General features: G+C 41.6%; 1 protein-coding gene across 1 annotated transcript; it reads right to left on the bottom strand.

Moving 5' to 3' along the window:
* Positions 1–12695: 12695 nt before the first annotated feature.
* Positions 12696–23415, bottom strand: LOC135532276 (zinc finger protein 271-like). The gene is made up of 2 exons (XM_064959863.1): positions 22864–23415; positions 12696–17685 (listed from the first exon to the last, which is right to left on the bottom strand). The coding sequence occupies exons 1-2, from the start codon at positions 23195–23197 to the stop codon at positions 15623–15625; spliced, it is 2397 nt and encodes a 798-aa protein (XP_064815935.1). The 5' UTR covers positions 23198–23415; the 3' UTR covers positions 12696–15622.
* Positions 23416–24089: the final 674 nt, after the last annotated feature.

Raw genomic sequence — 24089 nt, forward strand, 5'->3', positions numbered from 1 at the left:
ATATTTTCTAGATGTTTTTGTTTGTTGGCTTTATGTAGGCTATTTTTACATAGTTGGCAATGGCAGTAAACATTGTTTAGATTTATATAATTTTCATTTCTATTTATATAGAATATAGATTAATCACAGACAATGATTTTGAGATACGATTAAAAATTAAACTGTTCCAGTAAAATGTGAATATGAAAATCATAACTGGCACCAGATCAGTAGAAATGGTCAGATAAATTTGCACTCCAAATGGAAAAGGTTGCCGGCTGCTGTTGTTGCCTATTATTGGAAACTTCAGGAGCATAACGTCAGAATTTACGAAGGCCAATAGCAGCAGGAGGAGGAATAGTTCTCTTCTTCTTATGGTTAGGCTATCTTGATCTCTGGTTCCCTCGAGTCATTTGTGTCTCAATTATTTAATAAAACATGTGATTCCTATGTTGACGATGTAAAGAATATTTGCTGCTCTGTGGTGTGTAATGAGGAGCAACCAGACGCTGCACAGTTAGCTCCAGGTAAAATGTTGCCCTTATTCAGCCATTCTGTGACCAAAAACAAGCTACATATGGACAGTACAAAAATAAACTGACTATGGAAATGACAAAGCGCCTCTTAACCTAGCTGGAAACGGGACAAACGGACCCCCTTCTGTGGTAACAGACTGGGACGATTTCTAATCAAAACTAATTCCCAGGAAAGGGGTTCATATGAACCACAGAGACTGTGTGGGATAATAACATGGCCTTGTCCAACTCTGCTTGTTTCCTCGACTCAGCTACCAACCACCAATCTCCAACAGGGCCCGTTACCTGTATCAATAGACACTTCATAGTGAGCTACAGGTAGGACTCAGCAATGAATCCCAATAATGAGCCAACTATGGGAGGGGTAACAAATCTTTGTGGACAAATCTCAACGTATTACTGCTACCCTGGGGAGATCGCTATACCCCTGTAACATCGGCTCCAACCCTCGTCGGATGTGGCAGGCTTGTCACAGACTACAAAGGGAAGCACAGCCGATAGCTGCCCAGTGACACAAGTCTACAAGACGAGCAAAATAACTTCTACGCTCGCGGCGAGGTAAGTAACACTGAAACATTCATGAGAGCATCAGCTGTTTCGGACGACTTTGTGATCACGCTCTCCGCAGCCGATGTGAGTAAGACCTTGAACAGGTTAACATTCACAAGGCCGCAGGGCCAGACGGATTACCAGGACGTGTACTCCAAGCATGCGCTGACCAACTGGCAAGGGTCTTCACTGACATCTTCATCCCCTGTCTGAGTCTGTAATACCAACATGTTTCAAGCAGACCACCACAGTGTTCTTGGGCAATGGGACTAAGGCAACCTGCCTAAATGACTACCGGCTCATAGCACACACCTCTGTAGCCATGAAGTGCTTTGAAAGGCTGGTCATGGCTCACATCAACACCATTATCCCAGAAACCCTAGACCCACTCCAATTTGCATACCACCCCAATAGATCCACAGATGATGCAATCTCTATTGCACTCCACACTGCCCTTTCCCACCTGGACAAAAGGAACACCTATGTGAGAATGCTGTTCATTGACTACAGCTCAGCGTCCAACAGCATAGTCCTTCAAAGCGCATCACTAAGCGAAGGACCCTGGAACGAAACACTGAGCACGCCCCCATTCTCATCGAAGGGGTTGTAGTGGAGCAGGTTGAGAGCTTCAAGTTCTTTGGTATCCACATTCTTTGTGTCCACATTATAGGCTTAGTTAACTGGTGAACTGTTGAAGTCATGAAAACATAATGACGATTCTAATTCTAGATTTGGAATAGAATGTGCAGCACCTTTAATATATTGTTGTTTGACATGACTACCAATTAATAAACCAGAGAGGAATTACTGACAGAGTAGGAGCATGGTGGAGACATCCAAGAGAGGAAAATCAGGAAGAGGAATGACAGGTTAAGCAGGTTAAAGACAGGAAATCTACACTGGCAGTTATAGAAAGACCCATTTACTATATAACCATTGATTCTTGAAGAATAGAACTTATAAATGCCTCAAATGTTTCAACCGTATCACCCCACCAGAAACCAAAACATAAGCTCGTATAACGCCACTGTTTGTAAACTAATACTATATGGCTGAGGAGTAGGGTCGATCCAAGCGTTCTGACCTCACAATGACAGTAAAGCACCCAAGCGAACTGGTTAACGTTGGATAGCTTGCAAGACACAAATCAGAGAAAACCTCACTCTTACCATTTTACTTGTCCTAGCAGAGCTGAATATGCTGTTTTCATGTTATCCAGAGCATTGGTTACTAACTGGGCTGCTGGCAACAAATTAATTTGAGCTTTTTTGCAGTTGTTTGCTGACACCGGCCATATTCAATGGGTGTTGAGCGTTATTAAATTCATCAGGTATTCTGCTCTCTGATCAATTAAATAAACATTAGTGTTAGTGTTTAAATACTGGAGAGTCGAGACCAAATCACGGGCGCTGGACAGAGTGGATTTCAGTTGTAACAAAAGGCAGTTTTATTCAGTCAAAAGATATCTTGTCCTGCAGTTTAACGTGCACGGATCTAGTTCATATAACTCCGTAAGGAGTCAGGTGAAAAAGAGACCTATACAAAGGTTTACATTCATTTTTTATACATAGAATATGTAGGTGGAGTCTTGTCGTGTTGGTCGTCTGACTGGTCCCGAAGGGTTGGAGGCGGATCTGCTCTAGCCATAGCAGGAGTCCCATTGGTGCAGAGCAGAGTCTTCTGCTCTGAGCACTCGACCAGTAGAGGGGGGATGTGTGTGTTTTATTCAACAAGATATTTGTGTGTCAGGGGACAGTGAGACAGGAGAGCAGAGGGGGTCGTGAAACATCAGAGCTGAGGGGGTAGTTTTATTGCAGGGAGAGTGACCTGGTTCCTGTTTTAGCAGGGGTACGTGAAATGACTTGAGTCAGGCAGATTAGCGCTGTATAATATATGAGCTATGTGTATGAATGTTTACATATACATACATACATACATACATACATACATACATACATACATACATACATACATACATACATACATACATACATACATATGACATTAGATAGTTAGTTAGAATATAGTTAAACTGGCAAGTTCAGTGTATAAGTAGCCAACTAACGTTAGGTAGCTAGTTAACATCCCGATACATACTGCTGTAAAGATATGCTATGCGTTTTGTAAGGATAGTGTAGCTAACATAACGTCTAACGTAACTTATTTGAAAAGTCATTACTTTATTACATTGCTCAACATTTGTCATAATTATTTAAAGCAGTTCATTTGTATCTGCTCTCATTGTACTTCGGCTGAATATTTTCCTCCATTTTCTTCAAATCTGAAATCGATGTGAAGTCACGCCCATTTCATGAAGAGTTGCATTATGGGCCCTAGAGTCCTGCGTGTATGTCATATTTTGGCAAATTTAGTACGACATCCGGGAACTTTTGGCATACTAACTACATCATACTTTAATAAGCAAACTATATACTCAATTAACATCACAAAAAGTGCAGTTAGTTTGAGTATTCTAACACAGTTCAGGTGTCTGGGCAGCCATTTTTTATTTTAACTATGTTGCCCCTTTAAAAAAGCCACACAACAATCAACCAATCTGCAGTTCAACCAATAACAAAGCTGTAATTACACCACTATTTTGGTAATAAGATGGATGGGGCTGGAGAACTGTAACTACTCTCAAATTCATAGACAGACCTATGGATGCAAGGACTGACCATCCATGATATCAACATAGTTGTAACCATGTAGCAAGGGTAGCATCCCAGAGGGACATCAGAGACTGTAACGTTCTGTGCTTCACGGAAACATGGCTCACTGGAGAGACGCTATCCGAAGCGGTGCAGCCAACGGGTTTCTCCACGCATCGCGCCGACAGAAACAAACACCTTTCTGGTAAGAAGAGGGGTGGGGGTGTATGCCTTATGGCTAACGAGGCATGGTGCGATGAAAGAAACATACAGGAACTCAAATCCTTCTGTTCACCTGATTTAGAATTCCTCAAAATCAAATGTAGACCGCATTATCTACCAAGAGAATTCTCTTCGATTATAATCACAGCCGTATATATCCCCCCCCAAGCAGACACATCGATGGCTCTGAACGAACTTTATTTAACTCTTTGCAAACTGGAAACCATTTATCCGGAGGCTGCATTCATTGTTACTGGGGATTTTAACAAGGTTAATCTGAAAACAAGACTCCCTAAATTTTATCAGCATATCGATTGCGCAACCAGGGGTGGAAAAACCTTGGATCGCTGTTACTCTAACTTCTGCGACGCATATAAGGCCCTGCCCCGCCCCCCTTTCTGAAAAGCTGACCAAGACTCCATTTTGCTGATACCTGCCTACAGACAAAAATTTAAAAAAGAAGCTCCCACGCTGAGGTCTGTCCAACGCTGGTCCGACCAAGCTGACTCCACACTCCAAGACTGCTTCCATCACGTGGACTGGGACATGTTTCGTATTGCGTCAGATAACAACATTGACGAATACGCTGATTCGGTGTGCGAGTTCATTAGAACGTGCGTTGAAGATGTCGTTCCCATAGCAACGATTAAAACATTCCCTAACCAGAAACCGTGGATTGATGGCAGCATTCGCGTGAAACTGAAAGCGCGAACCACTGCTTTCAATCAGGGCAAGGTGTCTGGTAACATGACTGAATACAAACAGTGCAGCTATTCCCTCCGTAAGGCTATCAAACAAGCTAAGCGTCAGTACAGAGACAAAGTAGAATCTCAATTCAACGGCTCAGACACAATAGGCATGTGGCAGGATCTACAGTCAATCACGGACTACAGGAAGAAATCCAGCCCAGTCACGGACCAGGATGTCTTGCTTCCAGGCAGACTAAATAACTTTTTTGCCCGCTTTGAGGACAATACAGTGCCACTGACACGGCCTGCAACGGAAACATGCGGTCTCTCATTCACTGCAGCCGAGGTGAGTAAAACATTTAAACGTGTTAACCCTCGCAAGGCTGCAGGCCCAGACGACATCCCCAGCCGCGCCCTCAGAGCATGCGCAGACCAGCTGGCTGGTGTGTTTACGGACATATTCAATCAATCCCTATACCAGTCTGCTGTTCCCACATGCTTCAAGAGGGCCACCATTGTTCCTGTTCCCAAGAAAGCTAAGGTAACTGAGCTAAACGACTACCGCCCTGTAGCACTCACTTCCGTCATCATGAAGTGCTTTGAGAGACTAGTCAAGGACCATATCACCTCCACCCTACTTGACACCCTAGACCCACTCCAATTTGCTTACCGCCCAAATAGGTCCACAGACGATGCAATCTCAACCACACTGCACACTGCCCTAACCCATCTGGACAAGAGGAATACCTATGTGAGAATGCTGTTCATCGACTACAGCTCGGCATTCAACACCATAGTACCCTCCAAGCTGACCCTGGGTCTCGACCCCGCCCTGTGCAACTGGGTACTGGACTTCCTGACGGACCGCCCCCAGGTGGTGAGGGTAGGTAACAACATCTCCTCCCCGCTGATCCTCAACACTGGGGCCCCACAAGGGTGCGTTCTGAGCCCTCTCCTGTACTCCCTGTTCACCCACGACTGCGTGGCCACGCACGCCTCCAACTCAATCATCAAGTTTGCGGACGACACAACAGTGGTAGGCTTGATTACCAACAACGACGAGACGGCCTACAAGGAGGAGGTGAGGGCCCTCGGAGTGTGGTGTCAGGAAAATAACCTCACACTCAACGTCAACAAAACTAAGGAGATGATTGTGGACTTCAGGAAACAGCAGAGGGAACACCCTCCTATCCACATCGATGGAACAGTAGTGGAGAGAGTAGCAAGTTTTAAGTTCCTCGGCATACACATCACAGACAAAATGAATTGGTCCACTCACACAGACAGCATCGTGAAGAAGGCGCAGCAGCGCCTCTTCAACCTCAGGAGGCTTAAGAAATTCAGCTTGTCACCAAAAGCACTCACAAACTTCTACAGATGCACAATTGAGAGCATCCTGGCGGGCTGTATGAAAGCCTGGTACGGCAACTGCTCCGCCCACAACCGTAAGGCTCTCCAGAGGGTAGTGAGGTCTGCACAACGTATCACCGGGGGCAAACTACCTGCCCTCCAGGACACCTACACCACCTGATGTTACAGGAAGGCCATAAAGATCATCAAGGACATCAACCACCCGAGCCACTGCCTGTTCACCCCGCTATCATCCAGAAGGCGAGGTCAGTACAGGTGCATCAAAGCTGGGACCGAGAGACTGAAAAACAGCTTCTATCAAGGCCATCAGACTGTTAAACAGCCACCACTAACATTGAGTGGCTGCTGCCAACACACTGACACTGACTCAACTCCAGCCACTTTAATAATGGGAATTGATGGGATATGTAAATATATCACTAGCCACTTTAAACAATGCTACCTTATATAATGTTACTTACCCTACATTATTCTTCTCATATGCATACGTATATACTGTACTCTATATCATCGACTGCATCCTTATGTAATACATGTATCACTAGCCACTTTAACTATGCCACTTTGTTTACACTCATCTCATATGTATATACTGTACTCGATACCATCTACTGTATCTTGCCTATGCTGCTCTGTACCATCACTCATTCATATATCCTTATGTACATATTCTTTATCCCCTTACACTGTGTGTAAGACAGTAGTTTAGGAATTGTTAGTTAGATTACTTGTTGGTTATTACTGTATTGTCGGAACTAGAAGCACAAACATTTCGCTACACTCGCATTAACATCCGCTAACCATGTGTATGTGACAAATAAATTTGATTGAGGCTATACAGTGTTGGTTTACATTGTTTCTAAACATTGGAGTAAAAAAAAGCTTATTTGGTGATCTGATGGGGTAAACAGTTGAATTAAGCTCATAAGGCATGCGTTATATTCTCCAATAATCAATGCCTATAAATACATTTGAAAGTCAATATGGATATAGCAACTGCAAATTTCCCCTTTAACACCACACATCAGTTCAACAACCGCAGAGTTTGTGCTTCTGTTCTTAAGACAGTACTTACTAGTGTTAATCAGGGCCGGTTCATCGTTAGAACCATCAGACGCCTTAAAATGCGTTTGGGAAACCGGGCCCAGAATTCCAGTTTCCTCCTCTTCTTCATTGTTCGATGAGACAGTCACCTCCCCCTCCTCTTCTTCTTTCACTGAAACGTCGTCTTCCTCTTCTTTAACCGAGATGTCTTTTTCTTGTTCATTCACGGTAACAGCCTCAACCTCTACTTGTTTTTGTATTGTAACAGCCTCCTCTTCCTCCTCTTTCACGAGAGCTTCTTTCTTCATCCAGCAGGCAGACCACCTCTTCTTCATCTTCAGGAACGGGGTTAAATTTGAGACTGGAGCTATGAGGCATGTACTGAAGTCGCTAAGTCGTATAATTCAAAGCAGTGTCCCTTTATCAGCAGCACGTGATCAATGACGTCTGAAGAATCATTTCGTCGAACACCTGATTGGTTTGGTATTGGGTTCGTTCGACATTGCAGCCGACAGTGCAGGTGGCTGCTGATTGACTAATTTAACAGATGACAGTGGACTTCATCTATAAAAATGTGGCTGTTCTAAATTCTGTGTCGCTCAAAGCTTTGAGTAATGAACCTTTATAAAAAAAAAAACAATTGTCTGGAAAGAGCCAATACTTGAGGAAGCTTTGTTTCCCCATCACTACTTTTCAGCATGTTTTCTGTGAATTGGACTACGGGAGTTGGGTTCCAACTGGTCTCCGGTAGTTGGTCTCGCTGACCATAACCGTGCTGGTTGGCCACGCTGTTTCGGCAAATTGTCCACTGATATTGGTGTAATTTCCCACCCCTTTTGGCTGTATGAAAGTTAATTTCCCTTCAGGCACACACATTTGTTCTTTGATATTATGAAGGTAATTTGTGTGAAATGTACTTTTCCCCACTCATTCACCCCATCTCTTTACATTGCTTATGCATATTCAGTGGCCAGACTCAAATTCCAAACACGATGCCCATCCTGGTAGATCTGAACAGAATGCAGCTTGGAGTGATCAGATGACAGAAATCACATTTAGGTGCCAGGTGTAATTAAGGCTGTAGATGCTCCATATCCATTACTATGAGTGTTTTATATAATATGACTAAACGTGTTTCTGTGTCGCAGGGGCAGTCAAGAAAAGGAACAGCAAGGCCACAGAACAAGACATAAGCAGATCAGTGGGAGACCATCTCAAGCCCCTGGTAGAACCGGGGGTGGTGTTTACCTCTCCACCACGCCTTCAACAGGCTGGAAAAGTGGGATTGATCCATTTGTTTGTTTCAATTTTCAGAAGTTGAATCATTTAATACTGATTTTCATACTAAGAGGGACCAGGAGTCTGATGATTGGTCAGTCATTGGGTTCATTTGTTGAAATCAAATCAAGCTTTATTTATACAGCACATTTCAGACATGGATGCAACACAATGGATTCACAGGAAAAAACTATGAAAATAAACAAAAATATTTAGTATACAGAGTATAAAAAACAATATAAATATAATATAAAAAACAATAACAACTGAAAAAGTAATGAACATTAAGGAAATTCCATTGATTAAAATATGAATTGGATGCAACATCCAACCCAAAATATAAGCTTGTTTTTTAGGAGGGGTTCTGAAAGACACTATGGGGGTGTCCACTGGAGGTTGACGAGTAACAACAACTGGGACATAAGACACCCACCATGAGACCCACTAAATCTGCCCAAGAAGAGGGGAAAAAAGAAAAACCCACACCAAACTTAAAGACAGGAAGCAAACCAAAAAGGTGGAGCAACTAAAGTTGTTGACTCTCCACATCTACCAAGAGCACTGGGCCAGACACTCTTCAATCGAACCTGGACCAGCTCAGGTGAAACACATACTGACTAACGAGGTGACACCAACCAGTGCGTCCTACGTGCTAACGAGCAAGACGTGCTAAAGTCCAACCTCAAAAAATAAATGGAAAAACCAAAGCCTGTATCACCTTCCCCCTTGAGACAACAAACATAACCTATATCTTTGTTGGACACGTTTGCTCACCACCAACAGAAAACAACTTCCATTTCACAATATAATCAACGACAATGCTTCACCTTCACCAACATGGTGTCTACTGGCAAACAACAATTAAAAACAAGACAAACAGTTTAAACGTGTCCAAATGCAGTTTGTGATAAATTGAAAACCTAAAACGTAAAATGTACTGTATACACAAACATCTGCCTCAATAATCATATTACTTAAACAAGCACCTTATGAACTGCACAAGCACCAGAAACGCTGTGGTTTTGTAGCAATAAATCACTGATATCAATTGGGGGGCGAAATTAGGTTGTACGTTTTGTTGAAACTAACACAACAAAAAAACACATGGAAATGGGAGATATCTTTAACCTCACTGGTTAGAGGACAACCTGCAGAAGACAGCGACATGTTGGAGTGATGCATTTAAACGTAGGGTCGCTAAACAATGGAACGCAACACTTATTTGTCATCACGTTGAAATCAATTGCACGAAAAAGGGGAAGATGAGATTGCACGTCCTGTTAAAACAGCTCAAAAACCACACAGAATCTGGGAGTAATGTGCACATCACTGGTTAGAGGACAATTTGTAGAAAACAGCTCGCTACATTTTGAAGTGTTGCATTTTGATTCAAGTGGGTCACCAACGTGGTAAGTGTAACGCAACTCTTTTTTTGTTAATCACTTTTTGTTGAATCACTTAAATAACACTTTCAATTCAGAGCCTGGATTTTCCCCCTGAGTCTAATATCCATATCATGTTGAAATCAATAGAAAAGGGGACAAACATTTAGGGTTCTACATTGTGACATCATTAAAATACTCCTACTACAATGTTAAAACATTCTACATTGTGACATCATTAAAATACTCCTTCAACAATGTTAAAACATTCTAAACATCATTACAATACATTCCTACATACAATGTTAAAACATTCTACATTGTGACATCATTAAAATACTCCTTCAACAATGTTAAAACATTCTACATTGTGACATCATTAAAATACTCCTTCAACAATGTTAAAACATTCTACATTGTGACATCATTAAAATACTCCTTCAACAATGTTAAAACATTCTACATTGTGACATCATTAAAATACTCCTTCAACAATGTTAAAACATTCTACATTGTGACATCATTAAAATACTCCTACTCAACAATGTTAAAACATTCTACATTGTGACATCATTAAAATACTCCTTCAACAATGTTAAAACATTCTACATTGTGACATCATTAAAATATCAACAATGTTAAAACATTCTACATTGTGACATCATTAAAATACTCCTTCAACAATGTTAAAACATTCTACATTGTGACATCATTAAAATACTCCTTCAACAATGTTAAAACATTCTACATTGTGACATCATTAAAATACTCCTTCAACAATGTTAAAACATTCTACATTGTGACATCATTAAAATACTCCTACTACAATGTTAAAACATTCTACATTGTGACATCATTAAAATACTCCTTCAACAATGTTAAAACATTCTACATTGTGACATCATTAAAATACTCCTTACAATGTTAAAACATTCTACATTGTGACATCATTAAAATACTCCTACTACAATGTTAAAACATTCTACATTGTGACATCATTAAAATACTCCTTCAACAATGTTAAAACATTCTACATTGTGACATCATTAAAATATCAACAATGTTAAAACATTCTACATTGTGACATCATTAAAATACTCCTACTACAATGTTAAAACATTCTACATTGTGACATCATTAAAATACTCCTACTACAATGTTAAAACATTCTACATTGTGACATCATTAAAATACTCCTTCTACAATGTTAAAACATTCTACATTGTGACATCATTAAAATACTCCTACTACAATGTTAAAACATTCTACATTGTGACATCATTAAAATACTCCTACTACAATGTTAAAACATTCTACATTGTGACATCATTAAAATACTCCTACTACAATGTTAAAACATTCTACATTGTGACATCATTAAAATACTCCTACTACAATGTTAAAACATTCTACATTGTGACATCATTAAAATACTCCTACTACAATGTTAAAACATTCTACATTGTGACATCATTAAAATTCTCCTTCTACAATGTTAAAATATTCTACATTGTGACATCATTAAAATACTCCGACTACAATGTTAAAACAATCTACATTGTGACATTATTTAAATTAATAGTCCGCCACCTTGGTTCACTCTAACTTTATGGAAAAACGTGTATTCAATAAATATAGTGAAACCGATGTGAAATGGCAAGCTCGTCAGCGTTTCAATCTGTGAAGTCACTCGCTCTGAGACCTTGAAGTAGTTGCTTTGCAACTGCTGCGGCTTTTGTGGAGCCATGGGTAACGATGCCTCGAGGTTGGCTGTTGTTGATGTGTGCAGAGGGTCCCTGTTTCGAGCCCAGGTCGGGCCAGGAGTGGGACGGAAGCTATACTGTTTCAATAGCAACTCCTCTCATACTGGGAAGACACCCCCCCGATTTTCAGTCCTTAAGGGCAGTTTTATTTCGATTGTAGTACCCGGACGGAAAAAATCCAGTGAGCGTTTTATAGTTTCATCGTAAGGGTAACTTATCCTAAAGTGGACACACTCCCATCAGTTTCTGAGACAACTGCCCAGACTTTGTAGACTGTTTAATAATGCTTAAACCTCATCTTTATCAAATTATCCATTAAAGATACCAACGCAAAACCTACGTTCATCTACATATGGGTTGTTTAAATTGTATCTAATTATATTCCCAGTTTTACTTGATCAAATCTCTAGTAATCAATTCATCATATTTTCATATTCACAGAATCCATAGAAAACGTAAGAAATTATCAGCTACTCGCGACAACCATTCCATTTGCTTTTTCAAGGACTCTCCATAGCCACAGAGCAGCTCTCTAAACATACTCCCAGCAGAATAAAAAAATAAACTTTTGTTTCCCAGACAATGACCATAGGATCCTCAACAGTTCTCTAAACCTCCCAGAGACCACGGCAAAATCAAGCCTCCCAGGAACTATAGACCTCCTGCTGCTTTCTAAAATATCATCCTGTTTATTATCCAAATTTCAATAATCTGATTTAAGTGTATTTCTATGTTACTATTCAAACATAATTTCTATCTCATGGTTAGTTCCTAGGATAATGCAACCCATGCATGTACACCCAGAGCCTATGTAAACTGGGCCCTGTTTACACCTCCATACAGGAATACACTCAGACCCTGACTCGGCCCTGTTTACACCTCCATACAGGAATACACTCAGACCCTGACTCGGCCCTGTTTACGCCTCCAAGGTGCCCCCCTCACATAGGAATACACACTCAAAGCCTACGAGGATTTTCTAAAAACTCTCACCTTCAAAAAAAACTTTGCGTATAGAATCTGCTCGCTGCCTCTCAGGTCTAAGGTGGGTCCATCTGCTCCGTTCCCGAAGTGTGGTCTCCATGATATTCCAAGTTTGAGGGAGGACGATTTACCCAGGTCGCCAGGAGCAGGTCACCAAGTCAAGATTCACATCCCCATTGCCAAATGTGGTGGTTAATTTCTTTAATATCAAATGAGAAACAAACTTATCACACAAGTCAGATTTATTCTTAAACTAAATCTTTATTCACTTATTAATAAGGGAGCAGGTCAATACAACACACACATATAAAGTGAATCAATTGAGTGCTCTACGATAATGATGGCTGGTCAACAAATCAGCCCAAGATGATTCGTTGAGAGCCACGAGACAAAAGTACAAGGGTCTTTTATAGCTAAGACACACCCCTTTCAACCTACATGACCAACAACAGATGTATAGAATGGGTCACAAGGTTAAGATTTGTATGAAAGATACTTATAATTCACAGCAGACAGTATCTGCTGTAAAAACAGTACTCTTTGTGTAGAGACCAGGGTCTGGCCCTGGGGTCATCTCTCCCTAATACCATAGAGAACAGAAACATTAACTCATGCTCTGGAATGCGGTCTCTTTAGGTTAGATCACCCAAAAGACATTGTAAATCTCCTGTCAGTGTTTTCTCCCAGAAGCCCATCCTCAGTAGAACACACACAATAGTTCTAAGAACCCTCTAAACTCCTGCTATATCCGTAATAACTTTCCACCTCACTGCGGAGCTTCTCTCTCTTTTCAGGGTTCACTAGATAGGCATGTTGTTGCATCTGGGCCCAGTCCCCAATGTACATTTGGGTTGGCACATGTGAGAATTAACCCCGATATTCTAAAAACAGGGCAACAATGTCAATATAATTGTACCAAAAAATAGTCATGTTGGTTGCATGAATAAATATCACTACCAAATGTTACATGAAATTTAAATATGAAATATTTGATTGCATAGTCATATTTTCAACCTCTTTTTAATATAATTTTGCTTGGTGGGATAGCCCAATGTCAAAACACAGTTTTAACGTGTCCAAATCAATAACCAATATGCAGGAACAGTTTGGGGATAAATTGAAAACCTAAACATAACATGTGCTATATACACAAACATCTGCCACAATAATCATATTACTTGTATTTTTAAAACAAGCTCCTTATAAACTGCACAAGCACCAGAAACACTGATGTTTTGACAAATAGCAATAATGCACTGATATCGATTAGGGGGGAAATTAGGTTGTACGTGCTGTTGAAACCGACACAACAAAAAAAACACATGGAAATGGGAGATATATTTTACCTCACTGGTTAGAGGACAACCTGCAGAAGACAGCGACATGTTGGAGTGATGCATTTAAATGTAGGGTCGCTAAACAATGGAACGCAACACTTATTTGTCATCACGTTGAAATCAATTGCACGAAAAAGGGGAAGATGAGATTGCACGTCCTGTTAAAACTAACAGCTCAAAAACCACACGGAATCTGGGAGTAATGTGTACATCCCTGGTTAGAGGACAATTTGTAGAAAACAGCATGCCACATTTTGAAGTGTTGCATTTTGATTCAAGTGGGTCACCAACGTGGTAAGTGTAACACAACTCCTAATTGTCCCTAGAATTTCTAAGCAAACAGCTGGAGGCAGGGCTTTCTCCTGTAGATCTCCATTTGAATGGAATGGTCTGCCTATCCATGTGAGAGACGCAGACTCAGTCTCAATCTTTAAGTCTATACTGAAGACTCATCTCTGCAGTAGGTCATATGATTGAGTGTAGTCTGGCCCAGGAGTGTGAAGATAAACGGAAAGGCTCTGGAGCAACGAACCGTCCTTGCTGTCTCTGCCTGGCCGGTTCCCCTCTCTCCACTGGGATTCTCTGCCTCTTACCCTATTACAGGGGCTGAGTCACTGGCAAACTGGTGCACCTTCATGCCGTCCCTAGGAGGGGTGCGTCACTTGAGTGGGTTGAGTCACTGACGTGATCTTCCTGTCTGGGTTGGCGCTCCCCCTTGGGTTGTGCCGTGGCGGAGATCTTTGTGGGCTTTATTCGGCCTTGTCTCAGGATGGTAAGTTGGTGGTTGAAGATATCCCTCTAGCGGTGTTGGGGCTTGTGCTTTGGCAAATGGTTAGGGTTATATCCTTCCTGTTTGGCCCAGTGTCTCCTGACCCCTCCTGTCTCAGCCTCCAGTATTTATGCTGCAGTAGTTTGTGTCAGGGGGCTAGGGTCAGTTTGATATATCTGGAGTACTTCTCCTGTCTTATCCGGTGTCCTGTGTGAATTTCAGTATGCTCTCTCTAATTCTCTCTTTCTTTCTCTCTCTCGGAGGACCAGGCCTCAGGACTACCTGGCATGATGACTCCTTGCTGTCCCCAGTCCACCTGGCCGTGCTGCTGCTCCAGTTTCAACTGTTCTCCCTGCGGCTATGGAACACTGACCTGTTCACCGGATGTGCTACCTGTCCCAAACCTGCTGTTTTCAACTCTCTAGAGACATCAGGAACGGAAGAGATACTCTTAATGACCGGCTATGAAAAGCCAACTGACATTTACTCCTGAGGTGTTGATCTGTTGCACCCTCGACAACTATTGTGATTATTATGATTTGACAATGCTGGTTATTTATGAACATTTGAACATCTTGGCCATGTTCTGTTATAATCTCCACCCGGCACAGCCAGAAGAGGGCTGGCCACCCTTCATAGCCTGGTTCCTCTCTAGGTTTCTTCATAGATTTTGGCCTTTCTAGGGAGTTTTTACTAGCCAACGTGCTTCTACACCTGCATTGCTTGCTGTTTGGGGTTTTAGGCTGGGTTTCTGTACAGCACTTTGAGACATCTGCTGATGTAAGAAGGGCTATATAAATACATTTGATTTGATCCGATATAGTACTCTTCCATTTCAGAGCCTGGATTTTCCCCATGAGGCTAATATCCATAACATGTTGAAATCAATTCATAAGGGGGCACACGTTTAGGCTTCTACATTATGAAATCATTACAATACTCCTACTACAATGTAAAAATCATTCTACATTGTGACATTAATTCACTGAAATCATGAAACAACTCCTTCATGTATGTATTAACTAATATTTGATCAGAGATCTTTTATCAGATGATCTCTGGTCACAGCTATGAAATTTCAATCCTGTGTGTTCTCTGGTGTAGAGTCAGGTGGCCAGATGAAGCAAAACTCTTCCCACAATGATCACAGATATAATGTTTCTCTCTTGTGTGTGTTCTCTTGTGTATGGTCAGAACTCCAGATCGACTAAAACTCTTCCCACATTGACCACAGCTATAAGGTTTCTCTCCTGTGTGTGTTCTCTGGTGTAGAGTCAGGTGGCCAGATGTAGCAAATCTCTTCCCACATTGACCACAGCTATAAGGTTTCTCTCCTGTGTGTATTCTCTGGTGCAATGTCAGAATGCTAGATGTAGTAAAACTCCTCCCACATTGACCACAGCTATAAGGTTTCTCTCCTGTGTGTGTTCTCTGGTGTAGAGTCAGGTGGCCAGATGTCGCAAATCTCTTCCCACATTGATCACAGCTATAAGGTTTCTCTCCTGTGTGTATTCTCTTGTGCACTGTCAGATCTCCAGATTGACTAAAACTCCTCCCACATTGACCACAGCTATAAGGTTTCTCTCCTGTGTGTGTTCTCTGGTGTAGAGTCAGTTGGCCAGATGTAGCAAATCTCTTCCCACATTGATCACAGCTATAAGGTTTCTCTCCTGTGTGTTTTCTCTGGTGTACTGTAAGACTGCTAGATTTAGTAAAACTCCTCCCACATTGACCACAGCTATAAGGTTTCTCTCCTGTGTGTGTTCTCTGGTGTAGAGTCAGGTGGCCAGATGTCGCAAATCTCTTCCCACATTGATCACAGCTATAAGGTTTCTCTCCTGTGTGTATTCTCTTGTGCACTGTCAGATCTCCAGATTGACTAAAACTCCTCCCACATTGACCACAGCTATAAGGTTTCTCTCCTGTGTGTGTTCTCTGGTGTAGAGTCAGTTGGCCAGATGTAGCAAATCTCTTCCCACATTGATCACAGCTATAAGGTTTCTCTCCTGTGTGTATTCTCTGGTGTCGAGTAAGGTGGCCAGATGTAGCAAATCTCTTCCCACATTGATCACAGCTCCATGGTTTCTCTCCTGTGTGTGTTCTCTGGTGTAGAGTCAGGTGGCCAGATGTAGCAAATCTCTTCCCACACTGATCACAGCTATGAGATTTCTCTCCTGTGTGTATTCTCTTGTGCACTGCCAGATCTCCAGATTGACTAAAACTCTTCCCACATTGACCACAGCTATAAGGTTTCTCTCCTGTGTGTGTTCTCTGGTGTTGAGTCAGATGGCAAGCATAAACAAAACTCTTCCCACAATGTTCACAGCTATAAGATTTCTCTCCTGTGTGTGTTCTTCGGTGTTGAGTCAGATTGCCAGATAAAGTAAAACTCTTCCCACATTGATCACAGCTATAAGGTTTCTCTCCTGTGTGTGTTCTCTGGTGTTGAGTCAGATGGCAAGCAAAAACAAAACTCTTCCCACAATGATCACAGCTATAAGGTTTCTCTCCTGTGTGTTTTCTCTTGTGCACAGTCAGATCTCCAGATTGACTAAAACTCTTCCCACATTGACCACAGCTATAAGGTTTCTCTCCTGTGTGTATTCTTTGGTGTAGAGTCAGATGGCAAGCATAAACAAAACTCTTCCCACAATGTTCACAGCTATAAGATTTCTCTCCTGTGTGTGTTCTTTGGTGTTGAGTCAGATTGCCAGATAAAGTAAAACTCTTCCCACATTGATCACAGCTATAAGGTTTCTCTCCTGTGTGTGTTCTCTGGTGTTGAGTCAGATGGCAAGCATAAACAAAACTCTTCCCACAATGATCACAAATATAACGTTTCTCTCTTGTGTGTGTTCTCTTGTGTAAGGTCAGATCTCCAGATTGACCAAAACTCTTCCCACATTGACCACAGCTATAAGATTTCTCTCCTGTGTGTGTTCTCTGATGAATTTTAATGCCTGATGATGTGAATCTCTTCCCACAGTCAGAGCAGCAATGAGTTCTCTTCCCTGTGGGTCTCTGCGGGTGTTTATTGAGGTGTTCTGATCTGGAGAGACTCTTCTCTGTCTCCTCAGCATCATGAGGTTGTTGAGGCTCCCCAGAGGATCCACGATAGTCACGTCTCTCTCCTGTGTGAACAACAAAGTCAGACAGATGATTAAAGGCCCACAACAGCAGTAATCCAGTGTAAAAATTGATGTGTAAAAATTGATGCCAACAGCGTAGCCATGATGTTGTACAACAATTGATGTCTGTAACGAATGTTAAAATGATTGTCTTAAAATGAGCAAGAAGTCATATTTTGTCTTGTTTTCACATTGGTAGTGTGATATTTGTGTTGTGGAGAAATGACCAGGCAGGAGACGGGAGTACAGTTAGTCAAAAACCCCTCGAGCTCTACAGTTCCCGGTATTCCAGTGCTCGTGTGCATTTCCTATTAGGTGTAGTAACGTAACACTGCCGTAATGCATTACTGCTTAGTAACAGCACAGTAACTAATATAAACAGATGTAGATCCCAGATACTACAAGTAGTAACATCTAAGATTGTAAACTAGAAAAAAGTTATTCTTGTTGTTGAAACTCTAAGCAGTGTGGTAGAAGACTTTTGGTCTACAATACAGGCCCCTTTGTGTTTGTGCGGCACGAGGGCAATTTGATTGCATAAACTCCTCCATGCTAATGAGGAAACCACCAGTTATGGATGTCGTATATCTGGTGTGACAAGAGATGAAAATAATCTGCCCACTCCATCAAGCAATGGGACAGCAACACAGGGCATTCACGGGACCTCATGGAACCATGGACCACACCTGCAGAAACTGGACAACAGGGGGAAGCAGGGGAGATACCTATCATAGACTTCTCCCAGCTGACACTTGACATGCCACCTACGCCGCCTCAAGTGGTAGAAACAACCAGCTGGTATCATTAAGTAGAATCAGCCAACAGTAACACGGAAGCAGCAGAATGGGAGTTAGTAGTCCATGACCTAGATTTAGAATAAGAAGCTTCCATTTAGACACAGGTCTAAGATGACGCAATAAGCAATCTCCCGTCCCCGAGAAAGCACTCAGTGTAAGCAATCTACAGTCCCCGAGAAAGCACTCAGTGTAAGCAATCTACAGTCCCCGAGAAAGCACTCAGTGTAAGCAATCTACAGTCCCCGAGTAAGCACTCAGTGTAAGCAATCTACAGTCCCCGAGTAAGCAGCCGGTGCAGGCAGCAGGGCAGTGTCAGTGTGAAAGTGTGGTTTAGCCACAGCTCCAGAAACTTGCGAACTCCCCCTGTAAAAAGGTATATAAAGAGAACAGAGATCATAAGAGAGGCATGATACTCACTGACATATGAGACAGACTTCATATGGAGAATCATCATAGGTAAATTTACTATTGCACTATACGCTTTTTGTTAGACTAGAACCATATTTGAAACACAGGGGTCTTGACACCTCTTGATCACAGACAAAGCGGCAGTCAAACAGTGAGACATCAAGTACAGATGTGATTATCAATACAAGGACACAGCCAAGTACCGGTTTCAATATATTGAGTCCATACACAGAGTTGGAAGTGTATTAAGATATTGGAATTCGGAATCTAGCGTTAGTGCTGTGAGAATACCAATTACAGGAAAGTGACCAAGGGGCTGAGCATTTAAGGTAATTGAACTATTTTTGCTATTTAGTCAATATTGTTAGAAGTGTTAACGCATTTAAAGTTTTACAATATTATCTGGCATAGCTTAAAGCATTAAGGATTGATTGAGCATTATTGATGTATTGGGAAACTGTATAACCATTGAATTGTAATAATGTGTATAAGACAAAAAACAGAGTGACTTTAATAAATGCTTGAAACTTTGACAACTAGGCGAGATTAACGATCTGGAGAGCAAACGCCTTTAACACTCTCACTGAACAGAAAGTGACACTGGTTATAGGTTAAAGTGATTGCACTAAAGAATATTTGGGGCGGCAGGGTAGCCTAGTGGTTAGTAACCGAAAGGTTGCAAGTTCGAATCCCCGTGCTGACAAGATACAAATCAGTCGTTCTGCCCCTGAACAGGCAGTTAACCCACTGTTCCTAGGCCATCATTGAAAATAAGAATTTGTTCTTAAATGACTTGCCTAGTAAAATAAAATAAAAATCATTGTGTGGACAATAATATATTTTTAGGAGAGTCAAAATATATACCAATACTAGTTTCCAAGTGACCACTTGCTGACGAGCATAATAACCAATAGAAGAAGTTATTAGGTATTGATATATACAGAGGTAAAGAAACTTGAAGGTAAGGAAATATAGGAGGAATCCATAACACTCAGAATATTTAAATAGGAGTATATCTATCCAAGACCTCATACTAGACCGGAAAATAAGGGAGTGACAACGTGAACGAAGGAACAAACCCAACTCACACGAAGGGCCATTATGAAGAAATAGAAGGGTTGGTAGGGCCGCACGGCTCGGCCCTTGTTACACCGCAGTAACTAAAATCCTAAAGAACTCTGCCCAGCCAGAAGACGGGGTAGAGGCATTTGCTGCAGGTATTAGGCAAAAGTCAGCACCGTGACACTGGTAATGAGGAAACCATTAGTTATGGATGTAGTATATCTGGTAATGAGGAAACCACTAGTTATGGATGTAGTATATCTGGTAATGAGGAAACCACTAGTATGGATGTAGTATATCTGCCAGGAGCAAAAATGGTGAGCAAAGATTTTTAAGTTTTTCACAATGTATTCTGAATGTGAATGGGGGAAAACTCAGGGAAGTAACCTCCATTTCACACTACTTTTACATTAATATTGTAAGGCTCATTTGAATGTCCTGCTTAATATAATGTGTGTGTCATCATCGCAAATCAAAAAACACTTCAACCAGTAAAATGCTCTTTGGCTTTTTCATCAACCTGACAATGAGGGTTTGTACACTGTTTGCCAAATTGGCCCACAACTTCACCTAACAACAAATATACCTGTAATGAACGAAGATGCACTTTGGTTGTTGTTGCATGTGTGGCAAAAAAGTATTTAGTCAGCCACTAATTGTGCTAGTTCTCCCACTTAAAAAGATGAGAGGCCTGTAATTTTCATCATAGGTACACTTCAACTATGACAGACAAAATGAGGGGGGGAAAAAATCCAGAAAATCACATTGTAGGATTTTTAATGAATTTATTTGCAAATGATGGAAAATAAGTATTTGGTCGATAACAAAAGTTTCTCAATACTTTGTTATATACCCTTTGTTGGCAATGACAGAGGTCAAACGTTTTCTGTAAGTCTTCACAAGGTTTTCACACACTGTTGCTGGTATTTTGGCCCATTCCTCCATACAGATCTCCTCTAGAGCAGTGATGTTTTGGGGCTGTTGCTGGGCAACACGGACTTTCAACTCCCTCCAAAGATTTTCTATGGGGTTGAGATCTGGAGACTGGCTAGGCCACTCCAGGACCTAGGATCATTATCATGCTGAAAGACCCAGCCACGTTTCATCTTCAATGCCCTTGCTGATGGAAGGAGGTTTTCACTCAAAATCTCACGATACATGGCCCCATTCATTCTTTCCTTTACACGGATCAGTCGTCCTGGTCCCTTTGCAGAAAAACAGCCCCAAAGGATGATGTTTCCGCCCCCATGCTTCACAGTAGGTATGGTGTTCTTTGGATGCAACTCAGCATTCTTTGTCCTCCAAACATAACGAGTTGAGTTTTTACCAAAAAGTTATATTTTGCTTTCATCTGACCATATGACATTCTCCCAATCTTCTTCTGGATCATCCAAATGCTCTCTTGCAAACTTCAGACGGGCCTGGACATGTACTGGCTTAAGCAGGGGAACTCGTCTGGCACTGCAGGATTTGAGTCCCTGGCGGCGTAGTGTGTTACTGATGGTAGGCTTTGTTACTTTGGTCCCAGCTCTCTGCAGGTCATTCACTAGGTCCCCCCGTATGGTTCTGGGATTTTTGCTCACTGTTCTTGTGATCATTTTGACCCCACGGGGTGAGATCTTGCATGGAGCCCCAGATCGAGGGAGATTATCAATGGTCTTGTATGTCTTCCATTTCCTAATAATTGCTCCCACAGTTGATTTATTCAAACCAAGCTGCTTACCTATTGCAGATTTAGTCTTCCCAGCCTGGTGCAGGTCTACAATTTTGTTTCTGGTGTCCTTTGACAGCTCTTTGGTCTTGGCCATAGTGGAGTTTGGAGTGTGACTGTTTGAGGCTGTGGACAGGTGTCTTTTATACTGATAACAAGTTCAAACAGGTGCCATTAATACAGGTAACGAGTGGAGGACAGAGGAGCCTCTTAAAGAAGAAGTTACAGGTCTGTGAGAGACAGAAATATAGCTTGTTTGTAGGTGACCAAATACTTATGTTCCACCATAATTTGCAAATACATTCATTAAAAATCCTACAATGTGATTTTCTGGAATTTTTTTCTCATTTTGTCTGTCATAGTTGAAGTGTACCTATGATGAAAATTACAGGCCTCTCATCTTTTTAAGTGGGAGAACTTGCACAATTGGTGGCTGACTAAATACCCCCCCCCCACTGTATATCCTAGAAACCTGGTTAAACTATCATTATGACATCATGGATGAATTCTAGAATATACTATATATCCTAGAAAACTGGTTAAATTATCATTATTACCTCATGGATGGCCAGTCGTTGTATTCATAGTGTATTGAATTCAGGGGGTAGCCCTGAGCTGAACTCAAACCTGGGTCCAGCGACTGTCATATCAACACCATCAAACCCCACACAACCCAGCAATCTGCAGTTCAAACATTAACAAATCTGTCATTCCACCACTATTTTGGTAATAAAATTATTATGGGTTTGGAAAAATGTAACTACAGACAGATCTATGGATGCAAGGACTGACCATCCATGATATCACCATTATAGTTTTAACCATGTTGAGGCAGCAGGGTAGCCTAGTGGTTAGAGTGTTGGACTAGTAACCGGAAGGTTGCAACTTCACATCCCTGAGCTGACATGGTACAAATTTGTCGTTCTGCCCCTGAACAGGCAATTAACCCACTGTTCCTAGTCCGTTATTGAAAATAAGAATTTGTTCTTAACTGCTATACATTGTTTCTAAACATTATAGTAAAAAATAACTTATTTGGGGTTCTGATGGGGTACAACAGTTGAACTAAGCTCATGAGGCATATTCTTCAAGAATCAATGGCTGTAAATAAATAATTTAAAGGTCACAATATGGATGTAGCAATTGCAGATTTCCGCCAAACATCAGTTGTTGTTGTGCCTCTGTTGTTAAGACGGTACTAACCAGTGTTAATCAGGGAACGGTTTCTCAAAACCATCTTATGGCTAAATTCTTCGTTAGAACCATTGGATGCCTTAAGATGCGTTTGGGAAACCGGGCCCAGATATCCAGGTTCCTCCTCTTCTCCCTCCTCCTCCTTTTTCGATGTTACAGTCATCTCCTCCCCCTCCTCTTTCACGCCATAAACTACATCCTCTCCTTTCACTGTAACATCCTCCTCCTCTTTCACTCTGAACGCGTCCTCCTCTTCTTTCACAGTAACGGCCCCACTCCCTACTTCTTGTTTTACTGTGATATCCTTCTCTTCATTAGAAGGAGAGTAGCTTAGTGACCGCATGGTCGGGGATGTTAGCTAGGCTAATGCTAACTTAACCACCCCGCTAGCTGAATAATAACAACAACACCGTAAATATGAAATTAAATCAGATAACTAACTAGACGACAGAAATGGGTTTAAAACACAGTGGCTAATATACACGAAAGCGTCTAAAGAGCTATATTGGTTCGGCTGGTTTGTCTAGCAAGCTACCGAGGTGTCTGACTGACTGTTGCTGCTGAAAGAAGCGTTCCGTCCACTAGATTATACGTCACACCAACAGCATAACCATAAATTCCCAGACCGCCATCTGCTGACTGGAGTGGGTAACGCAGTTGAGTAAAATGTTTATTTAATTTTCAGACAAAAAGTTAAAGGGTAGGAATCAGAGACAACGCTAGTGCTAAAATATTAATTATCCCCCCCTAAATAAATCAATATCAGTCAATATATATGTGATTTATCACATCTTAAACTTCCTATCGGGTTGGAACTTGGACCGGGGGAGGCTGCTGCTGCACTTGTGACTGTTTGACTTTCATCAGCAAAGATGGCGGACAGAAACACTCGGAGAGAGAGGGACCCCTACACAGAACTAAACTGGGTCTAAGATGGCGCACATATATACTAATAATAATAATAATTTTTAAAACGTCGCCAGTCCTAAAATATGAATTAGTCCCCTCCTAAATAAATCAATATCAGTCAATATAATTTTTCTGTGATTTATTTTTTCGTCAACCGTTCCATCGCATCTTAAACTTCATATTGGTTCGGCACACGGACCGGGGGAGGCTGCTGCTGCACAAGTGGCTGTTGGACTTTCTTCAGCAAAGATGGCGGACAGAAATACTCGGAGAGAGGGGTACCCCCACACAGACCTGAAATGGATCAAAGGTGGCGGACAGATACT

The sequence above is a fragment of the Oncorhynchus masou genome, chromosome 5, assembly GCF_036934945.1.
Source record: "Oncorhynchus masou masou isolate Uvic2021 chromosome 5, UVic_Omas_1.1, whole genome shotgun sequence".
In the NCBI taxonomy this organism is placed as follows: domain Eukaryota; kingdom Metazoa; phylum Chordata; class Actinopteri; order Salmoniformes; family Salmonidae; genus Oncorhynchus; species Oncorhynchus masou.